We start from the raw sequence: 20,512 nt of genomic DNA on the forward strand, positions 1-20,512 counted from the left end.
ATTAAAATTAATATTGTTGGTGGTGTTACTGTTTTATTATTGCTGTTCCCATGTCAGGAAGGGAGACAGGGGTGGAGTTTGAAGGCAGGACTGGGAACCCGCGCACGCACCCATTTCGCAAAGGCACTGTGCCTGTCCCCACCAGAGGGCGCCAGAGGCCGGGCGCCCGGTTTGGGGATGGGGGGGCGCCTCGTCCCGCCCCCCCCTTCTCTGCCCCTCCGGTCCCTCCTCCCCGTTCTGGGCCCCACCCGGCTCAGACGGCTCCGGACGGGACCGCGAGCACAGGCCGCTCCGCGGGCGCCTCCGATCCCCGCGGGACCCCCGCCCAGTTCTCCCTGCCAGGTCCTGCAGTCTGCGCGCCCCCTTGGTGAGTGACCCCCAACTGAGGCTGTGGCCTCCCAGCCTCCGCCCGCGGAGCCCTCGAGCCTGCCCTGGCTCTGGATCATTCCCCTACTCGCCGAAGACCCTCAGTTCCCACCCCAGGCAGTGTAGGGGGTCTCTCAGTTCTCCGCAGCCCCTCCGGAAACCTCTCTATCTCCCTCACTGCCCCGACCCCCCGGCGGCCCCTTCACTCTGCAGCAGTGTTCCCCACTCTCCTCCTCCCTTCCCGCGGCCTTCCTTGGAGTCTCCCTCCATCGCATTCATCCACCTCTGCTCCATTCCTCCTCCCACCCCCAAAGCTCCTCTCCTGCCTCACCAACCCCGCTGCCTGTCCAACCACCCAAAGCGTCCTCGCTAAGATGTCCCCCAGGTCCCTCCCCGGGTAGGACACCACCCAGGGCCCCCTCCCTCTGCCCACTTCCCAGGTCTGGCTCCAGCCTCTCCTTCACCTTTCTGGCACACCCTCCCTGAATTCTCCCCCTCCCACACACACACAAATTTTTTTTTTTTTAAGCGTGGCAATGATTTTATGGATTGTAATATATTGGACGTGCAGTTAGTTTGGGTGCTCAAAGTGTCCCATCTTTGGCCAGTGGGAGTCCTGTCGAGCCAGGACTTTGTCCCTGTGACATGCCCCATCCCAGTTTGAGCACTTCCCCACTATCTGACCCAGACTCACTTGTTCTTTCCCTGCCTCAGCCCCAGAATTAGCCATTTCTCCCAGAAGCCTCAGTTTCTGTTTTAGTGGAAAATGGTATTTAGAGACCCCAATCTGACCAAAAGTCGGTTCTGTGCAGAGATCAGTAAAATTATAAGCATCCACTTAGACTGATCAAGGCGGGGCAGGGGGAGAAAGCAAGCAAAGACACAAATGAGTGATAATTGAGAATGAAAGGGGGAGGGGGACATCACTACGGATCCTACAGTGAATGAAAGGCTAGTAAGGGGATGTAGTGAACACAGTCTAGGTGCTGGGGGTGCTGGTTGCTGCTGGGCTGGCAATTCATTCTCTCCCTAACTCCTTAGATCTGGGATAGGAGTGTTGGCTCTGAGGTCAGGTTATCTGGAGTCCCAGCTTGAGCACTTACTAGCAAAGTGATCTCAGGGAAGTTATACTATCTTCCTGAACCTCAGTTTCCTTATCAGAAAAGTGGGGGTAATAATAGCCTTACCTTACAAGGTTGTTGTGAAGATTAAATGAGTTAGAGCAGTTTCTGGCATGCAGTAATCACAAATGTTATTATTCTTGTGAATGATAACATCATGATCTTGGGGACGGGGGGGACCCAGGCAGTATTGAGACTCATTTCTCATCTTTGTGCCCACGTGTTCAGCCACTCTGTCCATCCATTTTACAGTTCCAGGTCATGAAACCCACCATCCTCTCTGCCTAAATGCCCTTGTCACTCTTCAGGGAGCAGCTCAGAAGTCAGCCCAGGGGGCTTCCCCTGTGGCTCAGCTGGTAAAGAATCTGCCTACAATGCAGGAGACCTGGGTTCGATCCCTGGGATGGGAAGATCTCCTAGAGAAGGGAACAGCTACCCACTCCAGTATTCTGGCCTGGAGAGTATGTGTGGGAAAAGATTCTACAGGACACAACTAAGATCTGGTATAGCCAAATAAATAATAAACGTGAAAAGAAAAGTCAGCCCAGCCAGAGCTTTCCTAATCCTGTGATTGATTCACCCTGTCCCCCTCTGGTGCCTACAAGTCCACCACCCAACTTTGCCCAGGCCTTGCTGACTGCTCCGTGCCCTGGTTCTCTCCACACTGGAGGCTCTGGGAGTGTGGGGACTGGTCTCTGGTCTATTTTTGGATCCATACCTCTTGACACATGGTGCGATTTCAGTGAAAATTGCCGAATAATGGAAGGGGTGGGGACGGAGAAAGAAAAAGACGGAGGAATCCTTTTCTTCGGATCAGCTTCTGCCTCCTTCCCCTTGTTTATCTCTTGGGCTTCCACCACCAATCTCGCTTCTTCCAGCATGCCATTGTCTCTCTCTCTCTCTTCCTCCAGCTGGAATAATCACGTTCTTCCTCCTTCAGCTGTCAGCTCCTGCCATCCACCCTCAGTGCTCTCAGAAGCTCTCCCCCCCAACCCATCCCACCAGCCTTCTCCATCGATTCTACTTTCTGGCTCCCTTTCTTCTCCACCTCCTCCTCCAGGCAGTCCCCCATCAACATCCTCTCCTCCCACAGGTAGCCCTCGCGCTGTGCATCTCCGTCAGAGCTCAGTGGGCAGTGTGGAGCCACCATGTTCAGCTGGCTGAAGCGGGGCGGGGCTCGGGGCCAGCAGCCGGAGGCCATCCGCACGGTGACCTCGGCCCTCAAGGAGCTGTACCGCGAAAAGCTGCTGCCTTTGGAGGAGCACTACCGCTTCGGGACCTTCCATTCTCCGGCCCTGGAGGATGCTGACTTCGACGGCAAGCCCATGGTGCTGGTGGCCGGCCAGTACAGCACGGGCAAGACCAGCTTCATTCAGTACCTGCTGGAGCAGGAGGTGCCCGGCTCCCGGGTGGGGCCTGAGCCCACCACCGACTGCTTCGTGGCTGTCATGCACGGTGACACCGAGGGCACCGTGCCTGGCAATGCCCTCGTCGTTGACCCGGACAAGCCCTTCCGTAAACTCAACCCCTTTGGGAATACCTTCCTCAACAGGTGCGCAGCCAGCAGCCCGGAGGGTCCTCTTGTCCCTGGCCCCCATCTTTGTCCCATCCCCTCCTGTGTCTCTCTCCTTTTCAGTCCTAATCCCCTTCTCTCTACTAGAGCCTTCCTCTTCTTGCCCTCTCTCGGGGAGCAGTTAAGCCAGTGACACCTGAGTTCGACTCCTGTCTAGCTGGGTGACTTTGGGCAAGCAATGTAACCTCTCTGTTTCTTATCCTCATCTGGAAAATGGGGATAACCACAGTCCTTCCTCCATAGGGCTGTTGTGGGGACTAAATGAATGAAAACATACAAAGTGCTTAGAACAGCACCCCGCACAAAGTAAGTGCTCAATTAACATCAGCTCTGATTTTTTTTAATAGTTCTTATTCTCTGTCCAAATCTTCCTTTTCTCTTCCAAGATTCTTTCCCTCTCCGAACCTGATTCTCCTCCGTGCAAGTCCTGGGTTCCCTTCTCATGTGTCCCCTCGCCTACTTGTCCCTGCATTGACCCCTGACCTTCCCTCTGCCCCAGGTTCATGTGCGCCCAGCTCCCCAATCAGGTCCTGGAGAGCATTAGCATCATCGACACCCCGGGCATCCTGTCGGGGGCCAAGCAGAGAGTGAGCCGTGGTGAGTGAGGCTGGGCTCCTGGGCCTGAGGGAGGAAGGCCCAGGGTCGCTGCTGGGGCTGTGTGAGGCCGGCCCTGAGCTGGCTGCGTAGCTGAGGGGAGCTGGTGGAAGGCTGTGACTCCTCCGAGCTGGCGCGCGCTGAAGGGTGGGGGAGGCGTGTGGATGAACACGTGTGAATCCGCTGCGGCTGCATGTCTGGGCGGGTCCAAAGGATGGAGCGGGGAGAGACCAAGAGAGAGGGAGACTCCAAGGTGGACAGGGATTCAGAGGGCGAGGCCGGGATCCAGAGAGAGGATCTGGAGAGGGGGAGACCTAGCGAGAAGGCAGAGCCGGGCGGGGAGGCCCTGCGCCGCTGTCAGCGCCTGGCTCCAGCTCTGGGCCACGGATGCGGCTGAGGAGGGCCAGGGACGGGGAGTCTGGGCAGGGGCCAAGGGCGGCCAGGAATTTATAAACAGCTGTGCAGGGAGAGAGGCGGGGGGAGGGGGTGAATTCCAGCGGGGCCTCTGGGTGAGCCCGGCCCCCACCCCTGCCCTGCCTGGCTCAGTCTCCGCGCCGCCCCCCCATCCCCACCTCCCCGCATTTCTGTCCCTTCCACCCCTGCCCCGTGAGGCCTCGGAGGCCAGAAACTGGGGCAAAGGGGGTTGCAGTGTGGGGCAGAGGGGACCCGGAGGCGACGGCGAGGAGGCAGGGAGGCTGGGCCTCGTTCGGGCGAGGGCGCGGAGGGTTACCGGTGTCCCTGGCCGCTGCCCAGCTGGAACCCGTCCCCTGGGAGAGAGGCAGGAGACAGCTGCAGAGGAGAGCGGGGAGGGGGGAGGTGAGCTGCCAGCCCCATGCGGGAGGCAGGGGGCTGGGGGGTCCCTCGGGAGAGAGGGAGGGGGGCGACTCCAAGCCATGGCGGGGGTGCCATGGGGGAGAGAATGGGGGTCTCTTTCTGTGGCCTCGGGAGTAGAGGAAGAGGAGAGTTGTGTCTGTCTGTCTGTCTTGAGGGTGAGTGTGTGTATGAGCGTCTGTGCCCATGTGGGTGGCTAGGTGTGACTTTGGGCAGCTCCAAGGGCCTGGGGGCGGGGCGCTTGTGCGATTGTGTGTGACTGTGACTCACCGTGTCTCTGTAGGTAGTTGTATTGTGAAACGTGTGGTTGGTGTGTTGTGCAGGGGAACTTTTATGTGACTGTGTGGATCATTTAGTGTGTGTCTCAGAAGGTGTGTGGGATTCCCAGGCGGCTCAGTGGTACAGAGCCCGCCTGCCAATGCAGGAGATGCGGGTTCGACCCTGGGTCGGGAAGGTCCCCTGGAGGAGGAATCCGCAGCCCACTCCAGTATCCTTGCCTGGAGGATCCCATGGACAGAGGAGCCTGGCGGATTGCATCCGTGTAACTGTGGGTGTGACTCTGAGGTGTCAGCGCTGTGCTTGTGGTTGTACCTGTGTGTGGCCCTGTAGGACTGAGGTGATTTTGTTAGATAGGGTATAACCGCATGTCTGTATACAATTGTGCTCTTGGGCTGTACAAGTGAGGGGGTGTGTGTGTGCGCATGGGTGTATCTTTTGTGTAACTATATGATTGCATCTCTTGTTTGGTGGGTGTGCTGGTGCACACAGGCTCCTTGTGTGCCTGCTATTTGTTACTTTGTGCGGCTCTCAAACATCTTTGCCATTGTGTGACCCTGGTTGTCTGTGTAGGTTCCAGATTGCTGGCGAGGGTGTGAGCGAGGGTCTGCACCTTGTAGTGTGACTCAGATGGTGTCCAGGTGTCTGCTTGCTCTAGGGTGCACAAGTTTGTATGTGCACGTGTGTGTGCATTGATGAAGCATGTGGCCTCTGTGTAGAATATCTGAATGTACACGTGTGTGATTGTGGCAGAGTGGAGCCTTCTGACGGGGTTCCAATCTGGCCTCTGCTCCTTCTACACTGAGACGTTGCCCGAGCCACTCAACCTCTCCGTGCCTTAGTTTTCTCACCTGTAAAATGGGAACATGATAGTCTGACGCCATACCTTGCTGATTTCCCCGGTGGTCCAGTGGTTAGGACTCCATGCTTCCATCGCAGGGGTGCGGGTTCAACCCCAACGAGGGGCCAAGATCCTGTAGCCTGCATGCCACGTGGCGAGGCCAAAAAAAAGAGTCAAAGTGTATGAGGCACTTAGGGCAGTGTGTGGCCCCCAGAAGGAGCTAGTGAAGGTCCTGTGATGACTGCTTTTCCTCTGTGAGGCTGTCATTCTGCACCTGGGGTGTCTGCCTGCCACGTCTCCCATTCCCATGCTGACTCAACCTCCCTCCCTCCCTCCCTGCATGAGACACACTTTCCAAATCTGGACGTGTGTGTGTAAACATTGGGGACAGGAGGGGCCCTAGCTTTGGTCCCTCTGTTGACCTGGCCCTCCCTCCCCCCAAAACAGCGTCCGCCACCCCATCCCATCCCGTCCAGTTCCCTGTGGCTACAGGAACCCACTTCCGCTCAGGCAGGATGGGCCCGGCACCAGCTCCCCAGCAGAGCATGGAGACCCCCAGGGCTGCGGCTCTGTGCTTCTGTGTCTGGAGCAAATGAACCAGTGGATTCCTTAACCACTCTGTTCCTCAGTTTCCCCTTTTGGAAAATAGGGGTCCTAAGAGTGCCTGTCTCCTGGAGTCATTTTGAAGATTCGATGAGTTGAATTGGGGAGGGCATGAGGTGACTTCTGGTGAATCAGCGATGGCTCTCTGTCCCTCCAGTTAACTCCTCACCCCCCAGATCACCACTCAGAGTTTCCTCCTCCGGGAAGCCCTCCCTGACCACCCAGCCTGGGTGGTCAGGCGCCCCCCGCCCCCGGGCTCCTGCAGCTCCCTGGGTTTTCCCATGCCAGCCTGACCACTCTGGATGGTAAGCCCAGTAAGGACAGAACTGGGGCTGTCTGAGCCACCCTGTGTGCCCAGCACAGAGCAGGCTGTTCGGAGGGCGGCTCCTCGACGGCTCCACCGCAGTGTCTCGCGGGCGTCATGAGGAACTCTTGTGGATTGCTCACCGTGTGCCTAGCTCCCTGGGTTTTTTTGGTTTAATGTTTCTTTGTTCGTTTGGTGGCATCGGGTCTTCGCTGCAGCAGGTGGGCTCCAGAGCATGCAGCTCAGTGGCTGCAGTGCGTGGGCATTTAGTTCCACAGCGTGTGGGATCTTAGTTCCCCCACCGGGGATCGAACCTGGGTCCCCTGCTTTGCACGGTAAATTCTTAACCACTGGACCACCAGGGAAGTCCTTGTTTTTGTTTTTAAAGTTTTATTGTATAATTTACATGCCTAAAGCGCACGCCTTTTAAGTGTATAGTTCAGAGCCAGGCACTGTTTAAGCTCTTCATACAGCTTAGCTCATGTGTATTCTTTCCATCTTCACACAGTCCCAGGAGGTAGGTTCTATGACTTTACCAAAGAGGAAACAGAGGTTGAGAGAGATTACTTGCTTCCTTAAGGTCACCTAGCTGATGGAAGCAGAGTCGGCATTCAAATCCAGGCCATCCCGACTGCTGAGTCAGGGGGTCTCAACGGCCCCTCTCTGCTCCCCCAGGCATTGCCTGCCGCTGAATGAATGAGTGAACGAAGAAATGCACAGTGAAAGGAATGAATGAATGGGGCCCAGGAGCCAGCTGTTGGTGGGATAGGTGCCCTACGAAGGCAAGGACTTTGTATGCTCTCTGTGGGATCCCCAGTGTCCAGGACAGGGCCCAGCACACAGGAGACTCTCAGTAATTTATTGTTAATAAATTTAGAATATTTAACATCTGCTATGGCAAGACTCTTAACCCCAAGTAAAATTTTCAGTTGCTGGATGGTAGGGTGATCAAACACTTCCTGGGGAGGAGTTGGGGTTGATGGTGGCATCTGGGGGACTCGGAGGTCCATAGAAGCATAAGGAGTCTATTAGTAAACATTTCACTGTTTTAATAAGGGGACTGATGCAAGCTGCTAATATTTGCCCAAAGAATGAATGGAAAGGTGAGGGGGGTGATTGTCCTCCGTAGTCGGATGGCTAGAGGGCCAGAGTGATGGGGAAACTCTGGAGGCTGGGGGCCTGGACCTATTTCCCACAGACAAAATTTTCAGTGGTTAACAACCTGAACATCTGTACAGTCCAGTTTGAGCCCAAAGCAATGAATGTGTCCCAGTGGCTGAAGACTGGGGGCTGACCTCTGCTTTGGGGGACTGGAGCTCCTGTGACTCAGCGGTAAGGAATCCGCCAGCAGTGCAGGAGACGCAAGGGACGGTTGGATCCCTGGGTGGGGAAGATCCCCTGGAGGAGGGCATGGCAACCCACTCCAGTATTCTTGCCTGGAGAACCCCATGGACAGAGGAGCCTAGGGGGCTACAGAGTCTGGGGTCGCAGAGTCGGACATGACTGAAGTGAGCACGCAGGCACACGCCCCTGTACCACCCTTCCCCTGCAGGCTACGACTTCCCGGCTGTGCTGCGCTGGTTCGCGGAGCGCGTGGACCTCATCATACTGCTCTTTGATGCTCACAAGCTGGAGATCTCTGACGAGTTCTCGGAGGCCATCGGCGCCCTGCGAGGCCATGAAGACAAGATCCGCGTGGTGCTCAACAAGGCCGACATGGTGGAGACGCAGCAGCTGATGCGTGTCTACGGGGCGCTCATGTGGGCGCTGGGCAAGGTGGTGGGCACGCCCGAGGTGCTGCGTGTCTATATCGGCTCCTTCTGGTCCCAGCCCCTGCTGGTACCTGACAACCGGCGCCTCTTCGAGCTGGAGGAACAAGACCTTTTCCGCGACATCCAGGGCCTGCCGCGCCACGCGGCGCTGCGCAAGCTCAATGATCTGGTGAAGAGAGCCCGGCTGGTGCGGGTGAGCAGTGATGGGGGATGGGGAGGCAGCAGCCGCTCTTGCCTTTCCTCTGATCCTCCTCTACTTGGCTGCTGGTCTCTGATCTGGCATCAGCTATCTGATGAATTAGTTCACTAATCTGAGAAAGTTCTACTGTTGTGCCTGGCCCTCTGCCAGGTGGTACTGGGAAGGGAGCGCTGACCATGGCAGTCCAGGGGAGAAGACCGTTTCATCCCCAGAGTTACCATCCAGCATCGTCAAGGCTGAGAACTTGGGGGCCCAGGAGAAATCCTGGAGAACTTCTTGGAGGAAAGGGCATCTGAGCTGCAAACTGGAGGATTATGAGGATGAGGAGGGGAAAGGATTCTAGAAAATGGGGCCAGCAAGTGCATGGACTGGCAATCAGAACATGGCCAGTTCAAGGAAGAGGGGAAATGCCAGTGTTGAAGCCAGTGTAGATGGTGGGAGTAACTGCATCTGAGGGGTGGGGGTGGGCTGGGGTGGGCTGGGTGAGAGTCAGATCACCCGGGACTGTGGTCTGGAACCTGTGCTTTGTCCCAAGGGCACTGGGGAGCCATGGAAGGACTCAGGGTAGGGGAGGGACAGAGTCAGACCCTTGCTGCCTTCTGGAGGGTGGATTCAAGGGCAGTAAGACTGGGTTCCCAGACTAGGGAGGAGGCTGGGGGACCGAGGAACAAGGAGGAGCCTGGATCATCAGGACATAGCTTTGGGGAAGGGGAGGGGAGCACTGATTTAAGAGCGTTTCTGGAGGCCGAATGGTTTCACGGGGGAGGCTGCCAGCCAGGCTGGAGGTGGGGCAGGAAGCTGAGCAGGCAAGGAGGCCTGGAAGGTTATGGGGGGTGGAGGAGCCTGAGGTGTTGATTTAAGGAGCAGCAGAGGGGGTGAGTCAGAGCCCCCACCCCCCACCCCAGGAATCCTCCTTAGGAGGGAGCGGCCCAGTGCGGTCAGCTCCTGAAGCCTCCAGAAAACACCTTTCGCTCCTCTGCCCATGCCCTGGACTGTCTCTGTCTCTCTGTCTGCTGCTAAGTCGCTTCAGTCGTGTCCGACTCCGTGCGACCCCACAGACGGCAGCCCACCAGGCTCCCCCGTCCCTGGGATTCTCCAGGCAAGTTCTCTCTCTAGATCTCCTCATTCCTACCTCTTTCTGTTTTTTTCTCTTATTCTTTTTTCCCTCATCATTCTCTTTTCTCTTTTTCTCTTCTCTCCATCCTCTCCCTCCCTCGGTCTCCGCCTGGTTCACCCGCTTCCCGCACGGACCCGGTCCCGCAGGCCCCTCGGGGAAGCTGCTCCTGCAGCAGCAGGAGCTGGAACCCCAGGGTCCGTGGGACCGAGGGGCAGGGTGGAGCCGGACACCTGGTGCCCCCACCACGCAGGAGGCGGCTCCGGAAACCCAGACAAACCCCGGAGTCCCGGACCCGCGCCCAGGCTCAGCCCGCCCACCCACCTTATCTCTTCCTGGCACCTTCCCCCGCTTCCTCTCTGGAAAAGCCATTAGCGCCCCCCCTCCTCGTGTCTTCTGGGCTCCAGAAGAGCGGCCCTTAGGCCCCGCCCCCTCTCCCCATTGGCCCGCTCTCGCAGGCCCCACCCACCCGCCTGGCCACACCCCTGCCCCATTGGTCCCCTCAGACCTCCCCCCTTGGCACCCCCGCCTCCCCCCTTGCTCCTGCAGCTCCTCTGTGGCCCCCCAGTGCCCCTCAAGATACTGGGTCTACTGTGACCAAGCCTCGGTGCCCTTCCCCTGCCCTGTGTTACCCGCTCATCCCCCACGTGGGATTCTGCCACACCTGGCCCAGCCATCAAACAACAGCCCACACGATTCACCTCCCCACATGCTTTCCCCCCGACAGTACAAAGCCTCTCCTCACTCTTGGTAACTACCCCTCTATGCCTCAGTTTCCCTGTCTGTAACGATTTAGGATGTGGGTGAGCCCTCTGGCTCTGCCCTTTGCTTGAAGCGACAGCTGCTGTTAGAAGGGGCGATTTCCATGGGCTGTGTGACGCTTGAGCACAGGTCAAGACCCTTGATGGGCAGGGTCTTGGGAGGTTCTAATTCTAAAGAGGCCAGGGTGCCCTGAGCCTTCCTACAGAGCTCTCTGATGCAGCCCAGTAGCTTTCATTCCTCAGTGACTGAGGGCCGACACTGGGCTCCTGTACTGTTCTAAACCCTGGGGATGCCACAGGAAACAAAAGCAGATAGTTTCTTTTCTTGTAGAATTGCTTTTTAATGGGGAAGTGAGTATTAAACAAATTCAGCCCTGATACACTGAATGTGAAGAAACATGAAGCAGAGGAGAGACTGGTGGCTATTTAAGGGACTAGGGTCATCAAGGAGGGTCACCTGGAGGAGGTGATTCTCGAGCAGAGAACTAAAGGAGGGGAAGGGGTGAGCAGAGTGGAGAGATGAGGGAAACTGTACCCAGGCAGAGGGAACAGCAAGTGCAAAGGCCCTGAAACCAGGACATGCTTGAATATGGAGCCCAGGGTGGCTGGAGGAGACAGGATGGTGAAAGGATATGAGGATTCAAAGCCAGCCAAGGTGTCACCAGAATGTTTAGCATTCTAAACCTATGACTCATTAAAAGGAATTTTTAATGAATGTTTTTAATTGAACATTTAAGACCATCTCATGGGAAGGCACTCATGTACTGTCAAAGGTGCCCCCTCCCACCCCTGACTCCGACAGCCCTCAGGTTCTCTTTCCTGCAGACAACCCGCAGGAATAGTTTCTTCTGTCTTTTTCCAGATACATTCTATTTTTACTTAAGCATATCCATTTAATTATTGAGCTTCCTATTTAAAAATAGGGCTTCCCTGGTGGCTCAGATGCCAAAGAATCTGCCTGCAATGCGGGAGACCTGGGTTCCATCCCTGGGTCAGGAAGATCCCCTGGAGGAGGGCATGGCAACCCACTCCAGTATTCTTGCCTGGAGAATCCCATGGACAGAGGAGCCCAGCGGGCTACAGTTCATGGGGTCGCAGAGTCGGACACAACTGAGCAACTAAGCACAGCACATTTGAAAACAGGACGTATGAATGCTGGTTTTCTCTCCTCGTTTACTTTTTGATAACATATGAGATTGTGGCTCAGAGGTTCTCAAGTTCACTGGTTTACTTCCCAAATATTTCTTGAGTCTTTTCTCTGCACACTGTGCCAGCGCTGGGGACAGAGGAGACAGAAAAGGTCCCAGCCCTCCTGGAGCGCACATTAGGATGAAAGAGCACAGAGTAAGAATGGCAGATTGCGATAAGTACTGTGAATGAAACAATGAAAGTAAAGAGAGAGAGAAATTGGATGGTGGTGCTTGGGGCACCTGCTTCCCACAGGATGGTCTCTGTGAGGAGGTGACATCAGAAGGAAGCTGAAGGGTGGGATTTCCCTGGTGGCCCGGCTGCTAAGCCCCTGCCTTCCAGTGCGGGGGGCGTGAGCTCAACCCCTCGTTGGGGAGCTAAGAACGAAGATCCACATGTAGCCTGGTACAGCCAAAAAAGAAGAGGGAAGCTGAAGGACTCAGTTGTTGGAAGACCAGGGCAGAATTCCAGGCAGAGGGTAGCATGTGCAAAGGCCTTGATGTAGGAGAGTTTTGCAGGCTGATTTAATTAAAAAAAAAAAAAAAAAAAGGAAGGCTGTTGAGGAAGCTTGAGCAGATAGGGGCAGGGGGCAAGGCATGTCGAGCAGTTTCTCAAACCTTTCCATCTCAGGACCTCATTACACTCTTAAACATTATTGAAGACCCCAAAGAGTTTGTATATACACAGATTAGATCTTTCTATATTAACCGTATTAGGAAACTGAGGGAACTCCCTGGTGGTCCAGAGGTTAACAGTTGGGGCTTTCACTGCCATGGCCTGAGTTCAGTCCCTGGTTAAGATCCCACAAGCCTCGTGGTGCAGCCCCAAAAGGAAAAAGTTAAAACTAAGAAACGTTGCACTTTCTCTCATAATATTAATTAACCAGCAATACTTATATCAGCCTCACCATGAGGCTTATAGGATCTTACTTCCCCGACCAGGGATTGAACCTGAGCCCTTGGCAGTGAAAGTGTAGAGTCGTAACCACTGGACCACTGGGGATTCCCAAACAATACTTACATACTTAATAGTAGATAACAATTGATTATAAATGTTATCAATACATTGTTGATCATGCCCATGTATACTAACAGATATTGATAGTCTTATCAAATAATTTAAAATAGCAAGAAAAATCTATTGCCTGTTAACCTAAGTAACAGATGTTTTGGGCTTCCCTGGTGGCCGAGATGATAAAGAATCTGCCTGCAATGCAGGAGACCTGGGTTTGATCTCTGGGTCGGGAAGATCCCCTGTAGAAGGAAATGGCAACCCACTCCAGTATTCTTGCCTGGAGAATCCCATGGACAGAGGAGCCTGGTGGGCTACAGCCCATAGGAGTCCACAGAGTCGGACACGACTGAGCGACTAAGCACAGAAACACACAACAGATGTTCTATGAAAATTAACTGTTTTCCAAAACCCTCCAAAAAACAACGTAGAGAGGACAGTGGCCCTGTTTTGCATGTTTGCAAATCTCTTTAATGTCTGGCTTCAAAGGTGACATCTGGATTCGAACATCTGTTTCTACATTCAGGTAGTTGCAGTACCTTTTAGCCTTTAAAAATTCCACGATTCACTCAGGAGGGAATGAAGGTAAAAAAGACAAATAGCCCCTCAGCATTCTTGTGAAAGCAGTTTTGAGTGTGCAACCCCCTTAAAGAGTCTTGGGGACCCCCTGGGGATTCCCTGGACCACACTTGGAGAATTGCTGCCATAAGGCCTTGGCGGCTGTGGGAGGAATTTTGCATTTGGATAAGAAGCAAATTGAAACTTGGGAGCAGTGTCTCATGGTCTGGCACTTGTTCCTAAAAAAAAAAAAAAAAAAAAAACTCCAGCTGCTGCTTCATGCGGAAAGGATGGAAGGGGCCAGAGGGTGAGCCAGGAGTCCAGTGGGGTGACAGGTGTGTCCCCCACCAGGCAAGAGATGGTGAGGTGGAGAGAAATGGAAAAGTGGGAGAGAGTTCAAAGGAACGGCTGATGAAGTGGATGTGACCAATGAGGAGGGAGGATCAAATCAGGAGTAATTTCCAGATCTCTGGGCTCCACTGGGCAGGCAGAGGTGGGGGGCGGGTGCCCTTTGCCTCCAGAGATGGGCACAGCTGAGGGTGACCCGGCCGGGCGGGGCCTGAATTCCACCGCGGGTGTCCCCGAGATGGAGCTGTCCAGGAATGTTGACAAGGCAGTCGGCTCTGAGTCGAGCTCCAGGGAGAGGCCGCGGCTGGTATGTCGCCTTGGCAGTGGACGTGGAGGGATGCTGAAGCCACGGGAGCGGCCGAGATGACCTAGAGGAGAGGGGAGAGCCCCTGTACCCACAACAGCAGCAGCTCACCTGTAACTGTTAGAACTTCACACTCTCAGGCCCCACGCCGGACCTGGTGACTCGGAAACCCCAGCCAACCCATGTTTTAAGGAGCCTCCCAGGTGACACAGGCAGGCTCAGGCAAGAACTCACCTCCCTACAGGTTCACGCCTACATCATCAGTTACCTGAAGAAGGAGATGCCCTCCGTGTTTGGGAAGGAGAACAAGAAGAAGCAGCTGATCCTCAAGCTGCCTGTCATCTTCGCCAAGATTCAGTTGGAGCATCACATATCTCCCGGCGACTTCCCGGACTGCCAGAAGATGCAGGTGGGTGGACGCCCAGGAGGGATGGGCAAGGGGTGATGGGAAGGTCAACTTCTGTAGGCTGAGGATGGGGCCTTGAAAACTAGAGGGATGGATGGCAGGTTCCTGAAAGCACCTCCCACAAATGGTTCCGTGAGAGTATGGTTGTGTGAGTTAGGATAAGGGAGTGAAGAGAAATCCCAACGTAATGGTGGCCTAATTAGGATAAAAGTTTATTTCTCTCCTTCATAAGTATCCTGGAAGATGGTCCAGGGCTGGTTTTGTGCTTTACAGAACTAGTTCTCTTCTGTCCATGCCTGGCCTATTCTCCTCCATGCCTGGCCTCCAGGCCCAGGAACTCCTCATGGTACAAAATGGCTGTGGAAACTCCAGCCATTGTGTCTGCATTCCAGCCAGCAAGAAGTGGGGGAGGGGGGAGTTAATGGTACAGGCTCTCTAAGAACACTTTTTAGAGGAGTGCCGTCCAATACTGCTATGATGATGGAAATGTTCTATGCTGTGCTGTCCAATGTAGTAGGCACTTGCCACATTTAACCTGAAATTTTAGGTTTTAACTAATTTAAATAACCATATGTGGCTACTGTATTGAACAGGGTAATTCTATAGTTGCAAGTGCCACTTGTGCTGACTTCCGGTTGGCCAGAACGTAGTCACATGGCCACAGTGCTGCAAGGGAAGCTAGAAGTGTAGTTTTTCCTCCAGGTGCCTAGGTAACATTTGGGGATTCTATACTGAGGAGGAAGGGAGGATGGATATTGGGGGATCACTGAAGGCTCCTCCCATTTTCAGGCCTAGGCTTAACCAGTGACATGGAAAGCCCTGGGTCTGAGGGTGGCAGCCTGGGGTACATGAAGAGCCACTGGAGGTGGGCCGGGGTAGGAGCAACCAGTGTGCATGGGGACAGAGGTCCGAGCTCAGGCATGGAGGTGAGGACTAGCCCCTTCCCAGGCTCTGCTTTGAGGCTGTGTTGGGGTGATACTCAAAGCCTGTGACCTTTGGGTCTCCGATGTTTCTACTCCAAGACTGAGGAATTATAGTACAGTGAAATTCCTCTTGGCCACTGACGAGCTCCGTGAACCTGTGCAAGGCACTCACCTTTCCTGAGCCTCAGTTTCTTCACCTGGAAAATCGGCATCATCCTGATTGTATCTACCCTGAATGCTGAATTGACTGGTGTTAGTGGTGGCTCAGACGGTAAAACGTCTGTCTACAATGTGGGAGACCCGGGTTCAGTCCCTGGGTTGTGAAGATCCCCTGGAGAAGGAATGGCAACCTATTCCAGTACTATTGCCAGTACTAATCCCATGGACAGAAGAGCCTGGTAGGCTACAGTCCATGGGGTCGCAAAGAGTCCGACACGACTGAGCGACTTCACTTTCACTTTCAGTGACTTCCTTAGGACAGGCTAAGGCTAAGGACAGGCTTCCTTAGGCTGTCTTGTGCATTGCAGCCCCCTGTGCTTAGCAGCATCCCTGGGCTCTACTCACTAGATGTTAGTAGCACTCCCAAATTACGGCAATCAAAAACATCTCCAGATGTTGCCCACTGTCCCCTGGGGGATACCAGCATCCCTGGCCGAGAGCCACTGGACTTGATAAAGAGGAGCTGTGAAGATTACACTGACGTTTACTGAGCACTTGATCCAGATAAATTCATTTAGACTTTGCCACCTCCCAATGAGGGGAGTGCTAGTTCTCAACCTGTTTTACAAATCTGAAAACTGACAGGGAAACCAGAGAGGTGAAGTCACTTTCCTGAGGGTGCACAGCTCCCAGGTGACAGCTGGGTTGGAACCTGGGAAGTCTGGCCTTGGAGTCCTCCTCCCTCACAACCATCACACCCCTGTCACTTTTCTGTTATGATTTTTTTTCGGGCTGGGCTGGGCCTTCGTTGCCGCTCAGGCTTTTCTCTGGTTGTGGCGAGCGGGCTTCTCCCTGCGGTGGCTTCTCTCGTTTCGGAGCACAGGCTCTGGGGCGTGTTGGCGTCAGCAGTTGCGGCACCTGGGCTCAGTAGTTGCGGTTCTCAGTCTCTAGAGCACAGGCCCAGCAGCGTGGCACTCGGGCTTAGGTGCTCCGAGGCACGTGGGATCATCTCAGATCAGGGATCAAACCCGTGACTCCGGCATTGGCAGACAGATTCTTTACCACTGAGCCCACCGGGGAAGCCCCCACACCCTTGTCTCTTTATGGTCTCACGACCTTGATGCCTTGGCTGTGGGAATTTAACGTGGCTCCAGAACATGGATTAGTCTTTGCAGCGACTGTCCTGGTGCAGCTGGCTTAGCAATGGCGCATGTGAGAAGCAGGGTGATCACAGACTCCGCCCAGCAGCGGCTCAGCTCTTACACCAGATGACTTCTTGCCTGGGGCCAGGACTGGGGGTGGGGTGGGGTGGTGGGGCCCGTCCCAGGAGCTCCTGATGACTTGTCCATCCCAAACCTAACCACCAAATAGGGAGCAAGCCGCTTAGCCCTTTCTGTGTGGTGGGGTAACAGAGCCAGCAGGGTGGCAGGAATTGCATTTTCTTAACTTGCATGATGGTCGGGGAGGCTGTAGCGGGTGGGCAGGGCTGAGGGCTGCGCTCTGGTGAAGTTCACGTCACCATGTTGAAATCCTCCTCCCCTGGCTGGCGGACGGCTGCTGCTCTGACTCAGAGGTCCCTGTTCTCCCTCCCGTCCAGTGAGTCACGGGGCAGTGGGAGCTTGCTGCCAAGTCTGTACTGAGTGGTGGGTACCCAGGTGAATTGGGGTGTTCCCCCATAATCAGATACTTTTGCCCATCTCCATCAAGAGCTGGCCAAGTGTCCTGGAGCCAGCATGGGCCTGGGGGGCCTGGGGATGGTGCCTCCTGACTTCTTTGTGTCCCCCCCACCCAACCTCCCTGCAACCAGGAGCTGCTGATGGCTCACGACTTCACCAAGTTCCACTCGTTGAAGCCGAAGCTGCTGGAGGCCCTGGATGAGATGCTGACCCACGACATTGCCAAGCTCATGCCCCTGCTCCGGCAGGAGGAGCTGGAGAGCACAGATGTGGGTGTGCAGGGGGGCGCTTTCGAGGGCACCCACATGGGTCCCTTTGTGGAGCGGGGGCCCGACGAGGCCCTGGAGGACGGCGAGGAGGGCTCGGATGACGACGCCGAGTGGGTGGTGACCAAGGACAAGTCCAAGTACGACGAGATCTTCTACAACCTGGCGCCGGCCGACGGCAAGCTGAGCGGCACCAAGGTCAAGACCTGGATGGTGGGCACCAAGCTCCCCAACTCCGTGCTGGGTCGCATCTGGAAGCTGAGCGATGTCGACCGCGACGGCATGCTGGACGACGAGGAGTTCGCCCTGGCCAGCCACCTCATCGAGGCCAAGCTCGAGGGCCACGGGCTGCCCACCAACCTGCCCCGCCGTCTGGTGCCACCCTCCAAGCGGCGCCACAAGGGCTCAGCCGAGTGAGCCAGCCCCCCCGCCCCACCCTCGCCTGCCCGTTCTCCCTCCCTCTTGCCCTGCTGTGGCTCCCCAGCTCCGGATGGCTGCACACACATCTCCACCCCCGGCCCACAACCGCGCTCCCTGCCCACTCTCCCAGCTGTAAGGATGGGGGTCCCTCTGCCCCCACTCCCCACCGTCAAACAGTGGGGACCAGGGGAGGGGCAAGGCTGCTCTGCCCACCCTCCACACCTCTACGCTCACGTTACACTTAGCACATCATTCCGACACTAACACACACAAGCACCCATACGTGCCTCATTCATTCACGTATTTATTGAGCACCTTCTATGTTCAGGGCTCCTTCTAGACACTGGGGAGTAAAACAGACACATTTGTCTGCGGCTCTCATGGAGCTGACATTCTCAGGAGAGAGCACGCCCAAGGGTCACTCACACTCAGACATACACCCAGCCCCAACCAGTCTGATCCCTGGTTCTGAGCGAGACCCCTCGCCTATCCCCATAAGTGAGCCGCCGCTTGGTTGAAATGACTAACACAGGGGCCCCACCGCCCCACTTCCTCTTGCCATGAGGGCAAGGCCCCTCCACCTCATCGGGTCCTCAGGCTTAGGGACCACCAGGGGCTCAGAGCGGGGAGATGCAACCTCCTACTCCCTCCGCGGGGTCCCTCTTAGCCCCGCCCCCCAGTTCCGGCCACACCCCTTTCTTGACTAAGGATCCTCGGTGGACGAAAAGCCCCCTCCACGCCTGCTCCTCCCAGACCGGCGCACACTCTGAGGCCTGTCCTCCACGGCTCACCTGCTCTGGACTGAAAGCCTGGCCTGCTGCCCGCCCCACCCTCCCGCACCCCAGGCTCGCCACAAGTGATGATCTGCATTTTAGACGGCGGGGGGCACGGCCTCTCCGCCCGCAGTCCATATTTAAGTGGAGCCCCTGCCAGATAGGAAAGCCCCAGGACGTCATTTCAATCCCCTTTTCAGGGACGTCGTGGGGGGAGGGGTTCTTGGTGCTACAGCCCTCCCTCCCCTCCCCTAAAAGGAACTCTCACCCCCCACTACACACCTTTCCCTGCCTTCACCACACATTAGTGCTTGACCCTGGTGGAGGAGCCCACGGAAAAGATGGGGGGGGAGAGCGAAATAGATGGGGATGACGCCCCCTCCAGGGAGCTCGCTGGGATTTCCACGCCCATCACCCCTCACCCCGTGCCCCGGAGGGGACTGTGAACGGAATAACGTTCCCAGAGTGCAAATAAAGCCAAGGCTTCTTTCCCAGTGCGAGTCTGGCTGTCTTGGGATGGGATGAGGGCAGGGATCGCTCTCCGCCCAAACCCCCTGGGGAAGGATGACCCTGGGCAGGACTTCACGGCGGGGAGTGGAGGGGGGTCCCTCCAAGCTCTCAGGGGCGGAGGCGGAGGCCATGACTCAATGCATCGGGAGCCTGATGACTCAGGCCTGGGCTGGGGGCCAGACCGACATATTTTCCGTAGAAAAGTTACTCTGGGGCCCTCCCTCTGGGACATCCCTCCCTCCTACCTCCTGCCGTGGGAGCCTGGGAACCAAGCCCTGGGGCGTAGGGTTTTGTGTGTGTGTGTGTGTGTGTGTGTGTGTGTGTGTGTATACACCGCTGCCCTCCTCCCTCTCTTCCAACGTCCACCCACACAACCTGGGTACACAGCTTGACATGTAACACCAGCGGGCTCCCGGAGAGGCGGTGATGCTGCCCATCAGGAACACCAAGTGTGCGCACGCGCTGGCTCACACTCGGGGGCCTCTGGCCTCCGCAACGCAGCGGACCCAGCTCCTGGTTCCGCGAACTCACACCCAGGCCACACCCACAGCGCCGGGGGACACGCTGTCCTCGCGCCTTCCCCGCCCACGCGCGCCCAGTGGTTCGGCTCCTGGCGCCCCCTGGTGGACGCTCGAGAGCTAGGCTGGAGAGTCGGTGACCACACCCCCTACTTCTCACACTGCCCGCCCCCGGCACAGTCCCAGAAGATGGGTAAGCGGGTCTCCAGGGTCACAACCCGGGGCCCCATCACCATTCCCATGCCGAATTCTGCGTTGTGAATCCCCGAGTGGCGTTTTCCCTCTCTGTGCGTTTATGAGGCTCTGGATCCCTATGGACGCTTGCCAGGGCCCCAGGGCCTCTGAGCTTCCTTCCTTATTTGTAAACAGACTAGATTTGTTATAAGATGTAATCTCAAGGGGCAAGGCAGTAACAATAGCTAACATTTAGCTCCATCTTAAGGACTTTGTATATATTACTTTGTTCAATCTCCAGAATAACCTATGAGGCTCAGTATTCTAAGCCTGCGCTTCTAGGGTTCTAATATTTTATGTTGCTAACATTTGGCGTACGGCATGCTTACATAACTTTCTGTGCTCCCAACCTCGACTTCTGAAAGCTCTTTAATTTCCAAGATTCTAGGATTGGAACATTGACAGGTCAAACGTTCTGAGATTGGAATGTGCCTTGTGCCGAATCTGCCCTGACAGTTCTTTTTTTTTTGGCTACACAGTGGGGCATGTGGGGTATCTTAAGTTCCCCACTACGTCCCGCAGTGGAAGCGCAGAGTCTTAACCACTGGACAGCCAGGGACGTCCCATCTAACTTTACTTTTTTAAGAAAACTAGACTTAAAAAAAAAATTGAGCAAATTAAAAATATTCAGATTAAAAAAGTACTTCTAGACTGTCGTGAAAGGTATTTCGCCTAGGGCTAAAACCCGGAACCTGCGAGCCAGGCCCCGCCCGAATCTGTAGAAGAGGAAGGAGCCATTTATCCTTTACCAAGACGGCGGCCTTCACGCGTCTTTGTGGCTCCGGCCACCCTACCAAGATGGCGGCCAGAGGAAGTACGTCACGAGAAGGGGAAGGACTTCGGCGCGCGCATGCCCCAAACCG

General features: G+C 55.7%; 1 protein-coding gene across 1 annotated transcript; it reads left to right on the top strand.

Annotated features, from left to right (window-relative positions):
• On the top strand, window positions 245-18,881 carry EHD2 (EH domain containing 2). The gene is made up of 6 exons (XM_018062680.1): window positions 245-367; window positions 2,581-3,039; window positions 3,560-3,657; window positions 8,062-8,474; window positions 14,009-14,173; window positions 17,060-18,881. Exons 2-6 carry the CDS (start codon window positions 2,636-2,638, stop codon window positions 17,609-17,611), a joined length of 1,632 nt encoding a protein of 543 aa, XP_017918169.1. The 5' UTR covers window positions 245-367; window positions 2,581-2,635; the 3' UTR covers window positions 17,612-18,881.

The sequence above is a fragment of the Capra hircus genome, chromosome 18 (genome assembly GCF_001704415.2).
Source record: "Capra hircus breed San Clemente chromosome 18, ASM170441v1, whole genome shotgun sequence".
Taxonomy (NCBI): domain Eukaryota; kingdom Metazoa; phylum Chordata; class Mammalia; order Artiodactyla; family Bovidae; genus Capra; species Capra hircus.